Source organism: Agelaius phoeniceus, chromosome 21 (assembly GCF_051311805.1).
Source record: "Agelaius phoeniceus isolate bAgePho1 chromosome 21, bAgePho1.hap1, whole genome shotgun sequence".
In the NCBI taxonomy this organism is placed as follows: domain Eukaryota; kingdom Metazoa; phylum Chordata; class Aves; order Passeriformes; family Icteridae; genus Agelaius; species Agelaius phoeniceus.
In genome coordinates this window covers 2,247,148-2,264,458 of record NC_135285.1, presented here as the reverse complement: position 1 = coordinate 2,264,458, position 17,311 = coordinate 2,247,148, and the positions used below count along the sequence as shown (strand labels likewise).

Here is a 17,311-nt window from a genome sequence, read left to right as displayed (position 1 = left end):
GCAGGCATTGAGTAACCAAAAAAAAAAAAAAAAAAAAAAAGGGTTGGAAAAAGCAGGTGGGAAGGATTGCTGCATGATCACTGGAATATTTACACAAGGCTAAGTTCAATCAATGCAGAGCCTTCCCCCACAGCCTCCTCCAAAGCACACCCAGACTCTGGCTGGCCTTTTTCCTATGGAAACAGAGAATGAGAGCAGAGCTGCTCTTTGCTTTTCTGGTGCTTAGCTAAAAGCTGAAAATGAGATCAGGTTTTCTGGCATTCACCATTTACCTTAATAAAAACAAGAGGATTAGCAGGTACACAACTCTGTGTGGGGTATCACAGAACGTTTTCATGATCTTTCAAGCTTACACAGAAATAAAAAAAAAAAATAAAAGAAGAGGACTCAAAATTCCTCCATAATATAGAAGATCAATGTAAAACTGAGCTTGGGAGCTGAGCACTGCCTGGGAAACATGAAGTAACATTTTCAAGTAGAAATCTTGCACATATGGCAAAGGAAAGCTTTTGATAGAGTAGCAAAATGATATTTCAAAAACTGATGTCCTACCTATCTATATTTATAAGAACACATTAAGTACTGGCTTAGCACTGTCCTTTTTTATTATTCCCTAATAAATTACAGCTTGATCATTTTTTGAAACACACGGATCCAAGTCTGCCTTCCATGGAAATGAGAATGAAGGTCCCACTTGTGTCACCACCTCACAGCCCACCCCTGGAGGGTCTGTCAGCAGGAAATTTCTCACTCATCAAGCTGACTTTGAAGTCTTGATGCAGAAGCAAGGAGGATTTTGTTTCAAATAAACAGCCCTGCACAGGTTTCCCCTCTCACCTGAGCTCGTGCAGGCAGTGGGCACATTAAAGTGTTCTGGCCCCTGAAGGAAACCCAAGGAAGAGGAACTCCAGATTTCCAACACAGCCCCATGGCAGCACAGGCATGAGCTGAGAACTTAATCATGATCTGGGCAGTGCAGAGCAAAACACACCAGGCTACAGAGAAAACACTAATTCAATGCCCTGTGTGAAGCTGCAGAGCTTTCAGTGCTCCCTCCACCTGGACTAGAAATATTCAGGAAAGCAACAAACCAAGCATGAGTAACTCTGTTATTTTCAGTACCTTCCCCCTAATGCCAAAAATCGGGCACAAGCTCAAGTGCCTTGTTAAATGCAGCCCTCGAATTAGAAGGATTAGAGGTCTGGATTTCCTCAGTGGAGATGACTCTTGGGCTTGAAGCTGATGAGCTGAGCCTTTGCCACCCCTGCACTGCTGCCTGGTGGGAAGCCCTTGTACGAGACAATTTCAGCAGGGCCCAGTTGGTGTCACCATTGGAAACAGCAGCGGTGACGTTAACAGGATGGCACTTCAAAGGAACCCGCGGGGCTGCAGATGGCACCGGGGGTCCTTGTTCCAGCTGTCTCATCAAGCTGATATCCCACAATTATTTTCCAGGATCAAACAGTGCTGCAAGCAGCAGCTCCCATGGCACTGGGGAGACGCCGCTCGTTCCAGGGGGATCCCGCGGCCGCTTCGGCTGCGACGCTTGGAATGTGTCAGTTGTAAAATAAAACCAACAAACTCTGGAGTCTTGTGTTTATGGAGGAAAAAAAAAATAAAAATAATAATAATAATAAAAGGAAATTCAAGCCGTGCCTAGACAATATGGCTGGGATTCAGAAAAGCTTTTCTGTGGAGCCTGGACTTTAGGTAGAGAACCACTGGAGTCAGCTGAATTCCAGCATATAGTGGAATGCTTTGCTGTAGGATAAAGTCAGCCAAAGCCAAAGTCCTTTCCAGAATCAGGGCCTTGATTTTATATTTTTTTAAACACAAACAATGATGTGGAGCTAACTAGGAATCAGAACAGAGCGTCAGTGAGAATAATTGCAGCATCTGTGCTAATTCTCTTTTCATCCTGGTACCCCCTGCTTCTAAGTATGGAAATCTGATTCTCCTTGTGCTTCCACTGAAGTTTCTATTGATTAAATACCCAGCCCCAGCAGCAGGAGAATCAAGCCCTGAATATTTATTCTCTTCCTCTTAATACATCAAGAATTCCCTTTGGCCTCTCAAGTGCTGTATCACAGGGTGCCATGAATGCAAATGGAATTACAGTGATCATGTAGCTAATGAATACATTTGTATATGTATGCAAGCACTTCCCTACTCCACACCACCACCAGGAGCAGAGAATATCCACACACACAGGCAGGCAAGGTGTGGGAAAGGATGGAGATGGGAAGCATATCAATAGCAGGAGCCAGGCTGCAGTTTCTGGGGAGAAATGAACTGAAATCCTTCCAAGACGAAGGCTGCAAGCTCAGGACCTCACGCAGACCTTTGGATCGTTTCCTCTGAAGCTTTAAAGCCCAATTTGTAGACTAGAAGTGTTCATGTTTATGTTTTCATTATCCACCAGCATCACCCTCTATTTATATAAATAGACAGAAACTGCTGCAATGCATAATGTAAAATATTGTCAGCATTTCCAAGGGAGAGATCAGTGATATCATCTCAAAGCAGGGTACAAAATGCACACGTAACCTTTTCACCTCCATCCTTAATAAGACATTTTGAATTATTTTCAAACACCTTTGAATTCTTTTGAGAAAAGTTATTTTATAAGGGAATGAATTCATTCCTGCAGAAACTTGGCTGATTTAAGAGTTGTAACAGCTTAAAACCAGGATGCATTTAATTTGTTAGCACTCTCCATGTTGACTTCTAAAGTCATCCTGTAACGTCCGAAAATAAATTGATTTAAATCAGGTTCAAGTACCAGTGGCAATTAGAACCTGCAAAGTCACAGAAATGTCAGGAGGTGTCTGGATCAGACACACACTGGAATATCTACAAAGAAATATCCTCAAAACCACTTTTGAGTTGGTTCAAATGCTTGGCAAGTGACTCATTCAGCACAAGAGCCATTCTTTGGATTCACTACAGCCAGAAATGCAGGATTTTAGTGCTACTCCACTCCAGTCAATCCCAGCCCAACCCAGAGCAAACAAACACCACAAATGAGGGTGAGAGCCCCGTTAAGCTCAGGGGGAGAGGAGGTCACCTACCCTGTGAGGACCACGACAAAATCCATCACGTTCCAGCCGTTGCGCAGGTAAGAGCCTTTGTGAAAAACAAAGCCCAGAGCGATGATTTTGATACCAGCTTCAAAACAAAATATTCCAATAAAGTACGGCTCAGTGTCATCCTGGAAAAGAAGGGAAATGAAAGGAGTCAAGGAGATATCCATGTTCCTGCTGTGATAAGCAGTCCTCTAAACAGCTACAGGCAGCAACTTCACACCTTTTCCATTCTTTGAAGAGAGCTGAAATTAAAGGTTTAAATTTGTTGGGAGTAAGATCACAGAGGAATTTCATTATTGTTTCTCTGAAATGAATTTTCTTTACAAATTGGCAATCCTATTGGCCTTCATCCTGATGGTTTCACACCACACTTTCCACCTTTACGGAATGTTCTGGAGGGAATTTTGATGTGGAAATTTTGCTCTAAGGGTATATTGAAATTAGAGATGACAGGTTTCTGGAGTTATTGGCATGGAAAATGTTCCACAACTCATCCAGGAGCCTGAAACAAGAGGGTGTCTTGGGGAGCAACAGTCAGCCACAGCAAGCCTGACTGCACTGACAGGAAATTATTTATTTATCATTTATTCTATCAGTTCTTTCTTTGCTCCTTCTCCTCCATTTTATCAATTTTCACAGCTGCAGCCTCATTTGTTTTCCTTTCACTGGGGATGTGGTTCAGGGAGAAATCCCCATCCCCTCCCATGAACAGCAGGAGCAGCAAGATTTGTGTCTGGGGTCCATGGTGCAGACTAACATTTCCCTTGGGATTGCAGATTCGTGTCCTTGCTCACTACACTGAAAAACAAGCTCAGTCTCTACAGTTTTACTAAACCTTTCATTCCATCTCTGCACCAGATCTCTCAGGATTAGACTTTATAGACTGGAGTTTCAACACAAATTCAGTGCCAAATGGGAGCATTCACATTTGGAAGGAAGATTTGGGCAAGAAATGAGAACAAAGCAAGATGTAAAAGCAATGGGCATCACTTTCAAGAACTTGTTCATCAGCTTTGGCACCAATAACCAATTTCCAAATGTGCCTTAGATCCTGGTTTGCAGTTGACTTCAGTGGAAGTAGAGCAGCCCTACCCAAATAAGAAGCAAACTTCCACACTGAGAGATTAGAAATGTCTTTTCCAGTGGCTTTGGCATTTCTGGCCACCAGAACCAAAGAGCTGAGGCGTCGTTGTTTCTATTTTGCAATTCTCCCAATGACAATAGGGGATTGTTTGTTCTCTGATGGAAAAAGAGCAGGAATGTCAAGGCTTGTGGCCCCAGAACCAGGGAAGAAGCAGGTTTGACACAAGCCCAGCAACTCCTGCCCAACTCTGGCACAGACCCACACTTCAGGACAGCACTTGGTCCAAAAATTGAGATTTTCACCCCCAAAAGTTGGGTCTGTTCAGTCTTGAGAGGTGATGCTGAGAGGGGCCCTCAGCCCTGGGTGTCCCTCTGTGTCCCTGTGTCCGTCCCTGTGTGCAGAGGTCAGAGCAGGCCCAGGCTCTGCCCCAGGCCCAGCAATGGCCCCAGAGCCACAGGCAGGGCCTGAGCTCAGCAATTCCCCTGCCCAGGAGGCAGAACTGCTGCCCTGGGCAGTGCCCAGCCCTGAGCAGAGCCCAGGGAGGCTCTGGGGTCTCCCTGACCAGGAACATTCCAGAACCATCAGCCCCGTGCCCTGGGGTGGCCCTGCTGGAGCAGGGAGGTGGCACCATGACCCCACTGTGGTCCCCTCCAGCTGACCCCTCCTGGGATCTGTAATGTGGCAGCAGAGCCCTCCCAAGGAGGCTTGGCTGGACATGACCCAGCTCAGCAAGTCCAGCAGAGAGCTCCAATCTCTGAGGATGCCTCCAAGCTGCTGGAAAACAACCCCTGGAGAGGTTTTCCATCAGCTGCTGTCCGAGTTCCCTTCCCCATGTCCCTACACACCTCAATGGGAACAGCTCTTGCACCATTCCACCTTTCACCCCCTGTTACCTCTATTCCCCTGCACCTTTCTGAGCTCACAGCCCCAGCAGGTCCACCTGCCCTGTCCCAGTGGTGAGGTGACAGTCACCTGCAGAGACACTCACAGGTGCTGCCTGGCCAGGCAGCAAAACACAGCAGGGGCCTGTTAAGGGGCACTGGGCCCCTGGCTGAAATGGAGAGCAGAAAATGAAAACCCAGCCTCCAAACTGCCTTCCTCTCCAGCCAAGGAGGGCTTTGCACAAGCAGCAGCATCTCCAAGCCCTCTGTCCCTCACTAATGCTGCTCACAGGACACCGGAGCCACCCCTGCCCGACCTCCAGCTGCCCCTCTCAGAGCTGTTTACCCACAGAGAATCAGGAACAAAGGCCACCAGACCTTTTGTGACCTTCAACAGAAATCCTACAATACACATCTTCTTCCAGCAGCTGCTCCACAGTGAGAGCTGGAGGCATCCCAGGGTTCCAACCCAGCACAGAAAAGAGGGAATAAGGAAGAAGGGGTCAGAAAGGGGGCAAAAATCATCCTGATTCAAGGAGAAGTTCCTTACAACTCCTCGTGGATACAGGAGCCCTCTGACAGCCCAATCCACCTGTTCCTCAACAGCTCCAGGTAATGTCTGCACACAAAGGCCTCCCAGCCCATCCCAAATCCCCATCCCACAACTACTCATGTGCCTCTAAAAATAGCTCTTCTAAGACACACAAAAAAAGCTACCTTTACCCACATCCACTCCTCCACATTACTCCCTCACTTCCTTGAAGCCTGGTATCTACTCCAGGCTCTGCTCAATCTAGGTCAGGTGCCTGGTGATTACAGCTCCCAGCTTTAAAGAGCCAGGCTCCAGGTACTCCAGGGTTTGATGGGATGTGCTCTTCCCAAAGCTAGGGCTACACAGAGCTCTTAGGAAGTGGGTCAGGAGTTTTTGTCAGCTTCTAGGGAAGCAGGAAGCCTTGTAGATGGATTTGGGTATTTATTACAAAGAAGAACTCTCATCTGTAGGGTTGGCAGGGAGTAGCTGGGGAAATAAGAGGCAAAAGAAAGAAGGTCTTTTCTAAAGCCTGCCTAAATTTACACTGACTCAGCCCAAGAATCAGGGCAGTGACAACAAGATGAAAAATAAAATTTATGCCCTTCTAGGGAGATGTTGTCTTATATATTACAAAAGTTCTATTAGCATTATAGGTTGTCTTATATATCAAGAGTTCTGTTGTCTTAGGTTGCCTTATATATCAAGAGTGCAAGGATTCCATAGCACCAGAGTTTCATACCTCCTCAATGTTTCCTGTATGCAGCTCCTTTAAGCACTGACTGTTCTTGGTCCTTGCAGCAGCCATCTGACTTCTCTGACTCCTTTTATGCCACTTGTTCTTATTGGCTACAGGTGTTGCCTGTTATCATCAGGCCTGCTCCTAATCTTCAGTAATAGGGACCAGCTGCAACTCGTTGGGGGATAAGATTACATTCTACATTACCTTCATTTACCCATACTGTGTCCTCCTACAGGGAGAGGTCCTGCAGCTGACAAAAAAAAAAAAAGGATTTGTCTGACTGTGTGTGATGGAAGGAGGGAAGGACATGGCTGAATGCCCTGTGCAGCACTGAAATGGCCCTGCCTCAGCTCAGAGTCCCTGCTGGGACACCCTGAAACCCCTTCAGACCCAAGGCTGTGGCCCTGCTCGGGTTCCAGAGGGGCAGAGCAGGTGATGATGAGGATCCCTGCGCGTACTTGGAAGGAGGGCAGAGGATCTGGGCAGCAGCCAGAGCTGTGCCAGCAAGTTGTTTGCTGTGGACACAGCAGAGCTTGAGGCTGGGCCAAACACACATTTAATCAATATGTTTCTGATCAGAAACAACTTCTGAGTCTGGAAAGTCATTACCATCCCTACTTCACGTCCTAGTGTCTTTCCTTGGCCTTCAGATGTGACAGCCTGGAGAGGTTTGGGTGTGAAAGGCCTTGTTCATGCAAAGGTTAATATGAGCAGCTCACACATTACTGCTCTAAGTGCCTGTGGATGGGGGAAAGCATTCAATCCATTAGTAAATTGCCAGAGCTGTCACAGAGCTGAAAATGTGGGAAAAGTGATGTTCTGTCCTCACCTCCAAAACACCCAGGGGAGCCAAACACGAAGAGCCTGCAGTGAATATCCCACAGCCCCTCTGGTGTGGGAGAGGTTTTACAGCAATTTCTGAGAGCCAGAGAGAAGTTTGATAAGAGGAGCCACGTTCACCCTGGAAGAATTTTCTACCAATGTCGTTGACACAGAAACCAAGAAAGAAAGAAGGAGAAATAAGAGAAACCTGCAACTGCCTGTTCCAGTGAGCACTTTGTTTGTCTTTCCTGACCAATGAGTAAAGTGTAAACTGATGAGTTTTGTAAGCATGTATAAAAATCATGCATGCTAGAATAAAAACAGTTTGAAAATGGAGTATGTTGCTTTGTGTTGTCTCCATCTCAACTATGACACTCTGGTGCCTCCCAACAGGGCCTGCCCCAGGGAAGGGCAGGGCAGAAAAGAGATTTCCTGTCCTGCAAGTTCTGGAATCATCACTGTCCTTGTGAGAAAGGTCTCCTGAGCTCCTCCTGGGAAACTGAGCAATCAGGAAGGAGACAGGGAGGGAAGGAGGTCTTGGTGTGGACAGGCAAGAGCCTCATGAGCAAGGTACCCACGAGGCCACTGGGGGCTGGGATGGGAAGTTCCCATTCCCACATTTGGAGCTCTCACCACCAGGCTCTGGGCTGCTCAGAACAGCTCCCTCAGCATCTCTGCAGCTGCATCACCCCTGTATGTACAGACAATGCAATATTCTTTGGGGCAGAGGGAGGCTGACTGGGTGGAGATGGACAGGGACAAAGCTGCTCCACTGGACAATTCCTGGTGGAGATGGACAGGGACAAAGCTGCTCCACTGGACAATTCCTGGTGGAGATGGACAGGGGCAAAGCTGCTCCACTGGACAATTCCTGGTGGAGATGGACAGGGGCAGACCTGTTCCACTGGACAATTCCTGGTGGAGATGGACAGGGGCAGACCTGTTCCACTGGACAATTCCTGGTGGAGATGGACAGGGACAAAGCTGCTCCACTGGACAATTCCTGGTGGAGATGGACAGGGGCAAAGCTGCTCCACTGGACAATTCCTGGTGGGAGGGAAACATTCCCAGCATCCAGAGCATGTGAGACTTCCAGCTCAGAGCAGGAAAGAGCCTCGGGGTAGGTCAGTCTGCTGCTGGTAGGAGAATGAGTTTGTTCCTCGTTTGATGATCAAGGACCTGAGCCAGTCCCCCAGTTCACCACTAAATGCTCTGATCACCAGACTGGGGCTTTCTCAGAGCCCTGATTTTGACCAGAATTTCCAGCCCAGAGCCAAATAATGCTTTTCTGTGCATTCTGAGAGTTCTCCTAAGCCAGACACTCCCAATCTTGGAATACTGCACGTGTGCTCAGTTATCCTGTCTGACAATTACAGGAGCACAGAAAAGAGCCCAGTGAGATTGCACTGCAGGATTATATCCTGGGTCTGGGGGAGAGAAATAGAGGAAAATTTTGATTAAAAGACAAAAATAATTAAAATGTTTGCATGGGCTCCTCCCCATTTTTCCTCAGCTTTAACAAACCAATAATTTTTTGTTTTCTTTGTTTCTGTGGAACAAATTATCTGGGCAACTTCAGTTTTCCTTCAACAACTCTGCCAACATGTCCCAGTCACAAAAGGCTTGCAATGTGTTCCTCATATCCTTAATATCTGAGTAACTCTTCACTGATGATCTCCAATTTGGAGATTTTAATGAAACCAGGAGAAAAAAAATAAAAGCCATATCCATGAACCATTGCCCAAAAAAAGACCAATTCCATTCCTTATTGCTAAAGACAGCAATAAAGCACCTGCTGTTCTGCATGGACTTGGAATTTGGCTGAACAAACCTGAAAATGTATAGGAAATATATGGGAACATTTCCCCACTGTGGTTTAACACAGATTTGTAGCATTTTCGATGAAACAACTTCCAGTTTATAGAAATAACAGGGGAATTCTGAAGAGGTTTCACTTTGAAAACTAGAAGACAGTTTTTCTTGCTCACAATGCTTATTCTTTCCAGCTTATGTTGAAAATAAAAAGTATTTCATGACTTGTAAAGATTCTCAGTGTTACTCTATGAAAAATCACTTTGTACTTCAGAGTTCCAAATCTGCTGTAGTTAAAATGGCTTCAGGATATCTGGATCAAACATAAGGGTGCTTGGGACAAAAATGAGGGCTTAATTCTTCCTTCCTGTCTGAGGCAGAGCCAACAGGGCAGAGATTGTGCATTTAACTCACTCAGCTCTCTCACACTGCTCGGTGGCAATGCCAGTGCCCCCCTTTGGAATGATTTAGGCAGGATCTGAAGATGTGTGTGCTGTAAAATGGAATTAATACACTGGGAAAAGGACAATAAAATGCCTCTAGGATGCCCTTATAAATCGAGGGATACAGAGAGACATAAAACCAACATGAACCAAAGGATTGCCAAGCCAGAACGTCCCTGAAACTGTTTTTCCTTTTGTTTATAGCCATGGAAAGCACTTCCCCAGCTCAGTCCTGGCTCTGAACCTGTGCTTTGGTCACACCCCCAGGCTGGCCTTGCCAACCAACCCCAAAGCACACAAAGACAGGTTTAATGGCAGAAAGATCTACATACAATCACTGATTGATTTTATCCTCGTGTCTTCTTAATTAAAAATAATTCCAATAGAGAGAGAAAGCAAGCATGGTGCAGGAGGGCAGGCAGCAGGGGTGGATCCATTTCCAAACCAGCACCAAACTCTGACTCTGACTCTCCAGATTCCTCACTAACACACTTTTTCCTGCTTCTGGAGAATGAGATTCTGAGAGTTGCCCACTGGCATGGGCCATCCTTGGGAACTGCAGCAAGCACTATTCAGAGGCTCTCGTTTCTGGCAGCAAGCCTAATGTTATCTTTGTTTGCATAATATAGCATCTACATGGAAAACACATATGGATCCCTATTTCCCCATCCTTTGAACATGCAGGATGAATGCATTTAGGCATGCAAGACGTTCCAGATCATTAAAAGTAGAGGAGAGTAAAAGGAGAAAAATCAAACCAAGAATTACACAGTTTTCCTCCAGTGATGATAAATGGGAGAATTATTTTGAAGCTATTCTTCTATTTTCTTTTGAAATAAGGTAATTGGACTCATTACCATAAAGCCTGCGGGTAAATTATTTTTCTCTGTAAGCTGGTTGCATTTTTTTTGGAAAGGAAGTGTAATCATCTGAACACAAAGTTTTCTTTGAAGGATCTGTGCTATGGCAGGAAGAGACACACAAATCCTAAAAGGTTACTCTGTTCTACCACTCCCTGGGAAAATTAAAATTACACAGAAGTTCATTTGATTCCAAAGATAATTCTAAGCATTCCTCAGCTCCTTCCTGTCCTGGTTTAGAGGCAACCTAAGTTTGAAGCCCTTCTGATCATAAGACAAGGTCCAGCTCTCTCCCGTGGCTGGGCAGGGCTGGCTGGAGTGATGAAGCATTCTTGTGCAGATGGGATTGGGAGGGGACAATTATCCTTGCTGTGACTGATTTTTTCTGATTGTCAGATCAGTGCCTGTCTGTTTACGTGTGGATCTTTAAAATAGATCCAAACACTAGATCCAGACACTTCCAACACCCAGTGGCCGACTGCTTTTTTGTATTAGACCAGGAAAATAAAAAAAGAAAATGAATGAATGCAACTCACCAGTCTCTCTGACATCGGTGTCTTGTCTCCATCCGGCAAATGTTGTTCCAGAGCCAGCACAATACAATTGGCTATGATTGTAGCTAAAATCATGTATTCAAATGGAGTGGGGACCAGAAGTTAAAGAAGACACTGGACAATATGAGAAGAACCCCATCCAAATCCTGTTTGTACCCACAGAGTTGCATTAATTGAGCATTTTAAGGTTTCTCATATTTTTTTAAGCCATTTGGTCTCCTTGACTTCCTCGGTTCTTTCTGGGGTGTGTTTGGAAGAGAAGAAGGAAATTGGCACTTCTCTTCTGTAAGAGTCAGAGACTCACACAAGCTGAGCTGCTCAAGGAATCCGGGAGCAAGAAAGCAAAAGGTCCAAAGGAAATAAAAAACTATTAATATGTATTGATTTTCAAAGAGATTGATAAACTAAATTGTCTCCAAATAGATTATACAACTAAACACCATCTGCTGAATTTTTCTTCAGAAACATTTAACTTCAGCACATGGTGCAAATAAGTGATGGGCACAAAAAGTTCAATTCAGAGTACCTACCCAGGTCTAAAACATGAATTACTGCTCAATTGCAATGCCCGCTCTCAGTGAGGAAAAAACCCTCAGCGCCCTTTTGGGATGTAGGAGGGAAGTGGGGAGGGAAAAGAATCCAAATCCAGCACCAGGTCCCCCTTGTTTTTAGCCACCATCTCCCACCCTGAGCTGTGCCAAGCCCCAGCTCTCCCAGGGTGGAGCCGTGCCACGGGCGGCAGCGGGGCTGAGGGCAGGAGATGGCTCCGATCAGCACTGAGGGGAGATGGAACCAGGGCATGGGGAGATGGACCCAGAGCATGGGGAGATGGACCCAGACCATGGGGAGATGGAACCAGAGCATGGGGAGATGGAACCAGCACCACGGGGAGATGGAACCAGAGCATGGGGAGATGGACCCAGCACTGTGGGGAGATGGAGAGATGGGCTCAGCACTGCAGGGAGATGGACCCAGAGCATGGAGAGAATGGAACCAGCATCACAGGGAGATGGAACCAGCACCACGGGGAGATGGAACCAGCACCACGGGGAGATGGAACCAGCACCACGGGGAAATGGACCCAGATCATGGAAAGCTGGGCTCAGCACCATGGAGAGATGGACCCAGGTCATGAGGGAGATGGAACCAGCACCATGGAGAGATGGACCTAGCACCATGGAGAGATGGACCCAGCACCATGGGGAGTAAATGGAACCAGCACCATGGAGAGCTGGGCTCAGCACCGTGGGGAGATGGACTCAGGACTGTGGAGAGATGGACCAAGGACCATGGAGAGATGGGATCAGCACCATGGGGAGATGGACCCAGGACTGTGGAAAGCTGGGCTCAGGACCATGGAGAGATGGACTCAGCACCATGGAGAGATGGGATCAGCACTGCGGGGAGATAGACCCAACGATGTGGGGAGATGGACCCAGCACCACGGAGAGCTCAGCTCAGCACCATGGGGAGCTCCTCTGAGCGCAGCAGAGAGCTCGGCTCAGCACCAGGGACAGCGCCGAGCCGCGCCGCAGACACAACACCCTGGAGGGCTCCGCTCAGCGCCCGAAGAGCTCGATTTGGCAGCATGGAGAGATTGGTTCAGCATCGCGGGGACCTCAGCTCAGCACCGTGGTCAGCCTGGCTCAGCACCACCATCAGCCTGGCTTAGCACCACAATGAGCTCAGCTCAGCACCGCGGTCAGCTCGGCTCAGCACTGTGGCCAGCCTGGCTTCAGAACCGTGGTCAGCACAGCTCAACACCGCGATAAGCTCATCCCAGCACCGTGGTCAGCTCAGCTCAGCTCAGCTCAGCACTGTGGCCAGTCTGGCTTCAGAACCGTGGTCAGCTCAGCTCAACACGGTGATAATCTCATCCCAACACTGTGCTCAGCTCAGCACCACCATCAGCTCAGCTCAAGCACTATGGTCAGCCCAAATACAGAACCGTGGTCAGCTCGGCCGAGCACCGTGGCCAGCCTGGTTTCAGCACCATGGTCAGCCCAGTTTCAGCCCCATGGCCAGCCCGGTTTCAGCCTGGTTTCAGCACCGTGCCTAGTCTGGTTTCAGCACCGTGGTCAGCCCGGTTTCAGCACCGTGGTCAGCCCGGTTTCAGCACCGTGGCCAGCCCGGTTTCAGCCTGGTTTCAGCACCGTGGCCAGCCCGGTTTCAGCCCCGTGGCCAGCCCGGTTTCAGCCTGGTTTCATCCCCGTGGCCAGCCCGGTTTCAGCCCGGTTTCAGCCCCGTGGCCAGCCCGGTTTCAGCCTGGTTTCAGCCCCGTGGCCAGCCCGGTTTCAGCCTGGTTTCAGCACCGTGGCCAGCCCGGTTTCAGCCCGGTTTCAGCACCGTGGTCAGCTCAAGCCGACCCCGCGGACAGCGCCCGGCCCCGCCCGGCCCCGCCGCTCCGGCGCGGGGAAGCGCCGGTGCCTCCGCCGGTCCCGCCGGCTCCGCAGCACTGGGGGTCCCCTCCCCACATCCCCCGGAAAGATGCAGCCGAATCGCGCAAGAGGCAGGGGAGGGGAAGCCTGAGTCTACCCGCACAGTCAAGGCGATGCTCTGCCTGCCACCGGGGGTTTGGGGCTTGTTTATCCAGACTTAAATGCAGGGAAGGAGAACTGGATGAGGAAATGCAGCAATAGCTGGGATTGTATAATATGGACCGAGATCAATACGTGTTTGTGTGTGTTCAGAGAGAAGGGAAGTGCATTGGCTCCACTGGTGTATTTTTCCTGTTAGCCCCTCAGGAAGTGAAAACTGGGGAAGTCTAAGCAGGAGCTGGCCTGTGTGGCAACTGAAAGTGTTGCTAGGAGGCTGGGAGGAGGCCGTGCTGCTGTTAGCTGAGGATTAATAGGGGTGTGATATGAAATGAAAAGAAAACAACCGGCTCCCCTGAGACCCCCAGTGTAAAGCACTCCTGTACACACACACAAAATCTGCTCCCTGGGAGCCTCAGCCTGCTCCCCTCTGCTCCCAGCTTACAACCATGGTTCCAAGCAAAGCCCCCTTCTCACTGCAGCTCACTTGGCCTGGGAGCTGGGTCTCAGACAGAAAGCATCTGCCCCTTTCACAATACAGCAGATGATCCCTCTCCCCACTTACTGCCTCCTTCTGCCACAAGGCTTTGCTAATTTTAATTTTTTTTTTCGTGCAGCCTAAGCTTAGGCTATGCACCTAATCGAAGTGCCATGATTCATGTTGATTCAAATGGATTCCGGAGGGGATGTGCTAAAACCGAGCTGCAATGATTGCATTCCTGGGATTTACCTGGGCTCTCAACGTCCCCTACTATCAATGCAGCTTCAGTGCTAAGGTGTCACCATTTTTATCCCACATTCCTTCTTCTATTCACAGGAAGACAGAAGAGTTGAAAGGCTCCAAGATGGAAATAAAAATCAGGATTCACGGGCACGAATCTCACAGAACCTGACTTGAATTGTAGGAAATGTCAATCCATGCACCTGTACATCTCACCCCTAGAGACACCCTGACATGGCTTACACACACCCCGGCATCAAGCACACCAAAAGGACCCTCGGTGCTCCCACAGAAGCAATTCCCTGATTCCCTGATTATTCCCATATTCCCACTGCCACAGCCGTGCATCATGTCGGGCACCCGGCTGCCGGCACACACACCCATGGCACAGCCCGATCCCACCGTCTGCAGCAGCAGCAGACACTCTCCCTGCGCTGCCTGGAGGGGTCTCTGCCCCTCAGCCTCCCTCTCCCCCTCCCCACCTTCCCCCCGTGCCCACACAGCCTCCCTGAAAGGATATGGCCACTCTGTTATTCGCTTGGCGTATTTCCGTATAACATTATCTTCACTGAAGATGAAGAGGGATCTGTTGACTGTGAAGCAGTTCTGTTTGACAGGGATGGGGTTGTAGAGAGCCATAGTCCTGGCTCTCTGAGCCATCGTCTGTTTATACATCCTTTGGCCGGCTTGGGGGCCACCTTGCCGGCTGCTCCCTCTTCCAGCCCCGGCCGGCCCTCCACCTCCATAGCGGGTTGGCAGATCATCCCCAAACCGAGCCATCCTCGCAGTGCACGGAGCCGGGCGCTACAATCCAAACTGGCAGCCGAGGCGAGAGGAAGACGCATCACAGCGCGCAGCACTTCTCCCTCCGGGGGCTTCAGTTGCGGGATCGGGATCAATCGCGGCAAAAATAGATCGATATATAATAAAACAAAAAATATCCCTTTTCCTTCCTCCACCCCCTGCGCTTCCCCGCCGCTGTGGCTGCCCGGGGGTAGGAGGAAGGCTCCGGGGCTCCGCTCACCTCCCCGCACAGGTGGCGTCTCTCCGGCCCGACCTCATGGCCGGGGCGGCGCGGGGTGGCCGCGGTGGCCGCGGTCCCTTCGGCCACGGGGCGCTGGGCTGGGAAGGGGCTGCGCTGCTGCCGTGCCCGCCGCGGGAGCGCTCCGCCGTGCCCAGCCCAGCCCGGCACGGCTCCGGCACGGCCCGGCCCCGCCGCATGTGATGCCCGGAGCCAATCGGCCGCCGCGGCTCCGCCCGCTCCAGTCACCGGCACCGGGGGGCGGGCGGGGAGAGAGGAGGGAGGATGGAGCCGGCCCGGCCCGGCCGCCGCCGCCCACCCCGGTAAATACGGCGGAGCCGCGGCCACTCCCCGGGGAAGGAGGGTTCGATCCCCCGCCCCTGCGCTGCGCTCCGCGGGCGCGCAGAGCCCCGGCCGGGGGTGCTGCTGCTCCGATGGGTGGGGGGCACAGGCGAGGCAGCCCCCGCGCCTGCGCGCCGCCGCCCAGATGTGCTCTGCCCAGATGTGCTCTGCCCAGATGTGCGCTGCCCAGATGTGCGCTGCCCAGCTGCTGCCCCCACGGGTGCCCCGAGGCGCGGTGCGGGCAGCGCTGGGCAGGGCAGCTCCCGTCACCTCGGTGCCCCCAGAACCCCGAGGATAGCGGGGGAGTCACAGTAAAAAATGGGGTTCGGGGCTCGGGGGGGGCTCAGCCGGCAGCCCCCGGGGGCCCGGGGCCGGGCACGGGCGGGTGCGGGGCGGGGGATGCGGTGCCCGCAGCGCTCCCGGCGCCGGGCACGGGCGGGGATGTGCGGCACGGGCTGGCTGCGAGCAGAGCTGCGCCCTTGTGCACAACTTACTTTGTTTCTCCTTGGTTTGAATGACTCCTGCAGAGCGCTGGATACCTTTAATCCTGTATTTATGGATGAAATCCTTTAATCCTGTTTATTCCAACACCCTCTGTTGCTCCCCTCCAGCACAAGTCAGAGAGATAACTCCTCCTTGTTCCTGGAGCGCCGCACGGCAACAGACACTGCAGTAGCTGGCGAGGAAATGCTTTTGCATTTTAGGCTAAATTTGGGGTAGAAACTATTAACTTTGAGAAAAGACCCCTCGGAGAAGTCAGGGCTGTCAACAGGGGGACATTTTCACTTCCTCCACAGCAAGGAAAGCCTGGACTCTGCCGCTAATGTGTTTTTTGCCTTAGTCATCCAAGCTCAGTGCAAAACCAGCCCACCGACCAGGCAAGCCTGGAGCAATAACATCTGCTGGCTTCAGGAGCCAGTCAGAGGGCTGGCAGCAGCCACAAGTGACACAAATGAGGTCTGGCAAGACGCAAAGGGTGACTCTCCGGAAGGAACCGGCTCCTTACGCCGGGGCTCGGTGTCTGAAGGGCTCTCGCACACTGCAGCACAGGCAGGAGACGCTCCCGGAGGCGGCACCGGCAGCCGAGGGGAGCCAGGAGCGGCTCTGAGGCACGGAAAGCAGCGAGGGAAGGAGGTGAATCACATCCTGCTGCCTCCAGGGTCGCACGCAGCAGGAACCGGCAGCCCCCGACACCCACAGGGGTCTGAGAGCTCTGCCGAGCGGGGCAGCCAGAGCAGCTCCGGTCTGGAGGTTGCCTTCACCTGCACCTGCTGGCAATGCAATAAAAGATCTTTCCCCCTCCCCAGGTCTGGGTAATTCACAGATTCAGCTGAGTGCAGGAGTCTTTGGGAAAAACTTTGCCCGGAGACAGATGCTGGAGTGGTTCAGCATCCCTGTTCCACTCAGACAGACCCTGGGCAGAGATTCAAACGAGAGTTTCCTGCAAGGATCTCCATCCCTGAGCACTGCTGAGATGATCCACACAAATGGGAAAGTTCCCTTATTTTGGGGATGGAGAAGGAGGGTGCAGGGAGCTCTTCTTTCTTTAAAATTTTCCCCTAAAAAACACTTTGATCCTCGCTGCATTGTATCCTATGATGGATTTATCTTTCATCTGAAAATCATGTTTCCCCCAGCTGACTTATTTACTGGTTTCATTTTTATTAAACTTATTTACTTACTTAGTGGTTTAATATTTCACTTTTGTGCTTCTGGCTACTACATCTCCTATACCCTTTTTCAGTGGAAAAACCTGACTTTTTCTCAGTGACTACTAGAAGAGGAAACGCCATTTTCAATAACCCCTCACCTCTCCAGATGGAAATCAGTACATGGAGAAAAAAAATACATTGGTTTCCAAAATCTTCATCCTCCCATGC

General features: G+C 50.3%; 1 protein-coding gene across 10 annotated transcripts in view; it reads right to left on the bottom strand.

Moving 5' to 3' along the window:
• Positions 1 to 15,353, bottom strand: part of CACNA1B (calcium voltage-gated channel subunit alpha1 B) — a 337,207-nt gene extending 321,854 nt beyond the window's left edge. For 6 of the 10 annotated variants that reach the window (XM_077189241.1, XM_077189242.1, XM_077189243.1 and 3 more), the window contains exons 1-3: positions 14,590 to 15,353; positions 10,796 to 10,902; positions 3,072 to 3,211 (exon numbers count right to left, since the gene is read on the bottom strand). In XM_077189241.1, the coding sequence (XP_077045356.1) occupies positions 3,072 to 3,211; positions 10,796 to 10,902; positions 14,590 to 14,848 (506 nt within the window). In that variant the 5' untranslated portion in view covers positions 14,849 to 15,353. The remainder of the gene's footprint in view (positions 1 to 3,071; positions 3,212 to 10,795; positions 10,903 to 14,589) is intronic. The other 4 variants (XM_077189244.1, XM_077189246.1, XM_077189248.1 and 1 more) reach the window with 1 other exon arrangement.
• Between the last annotated feature and the right edge of the window lie 1,958 nt (positions 15,354 to 17,311).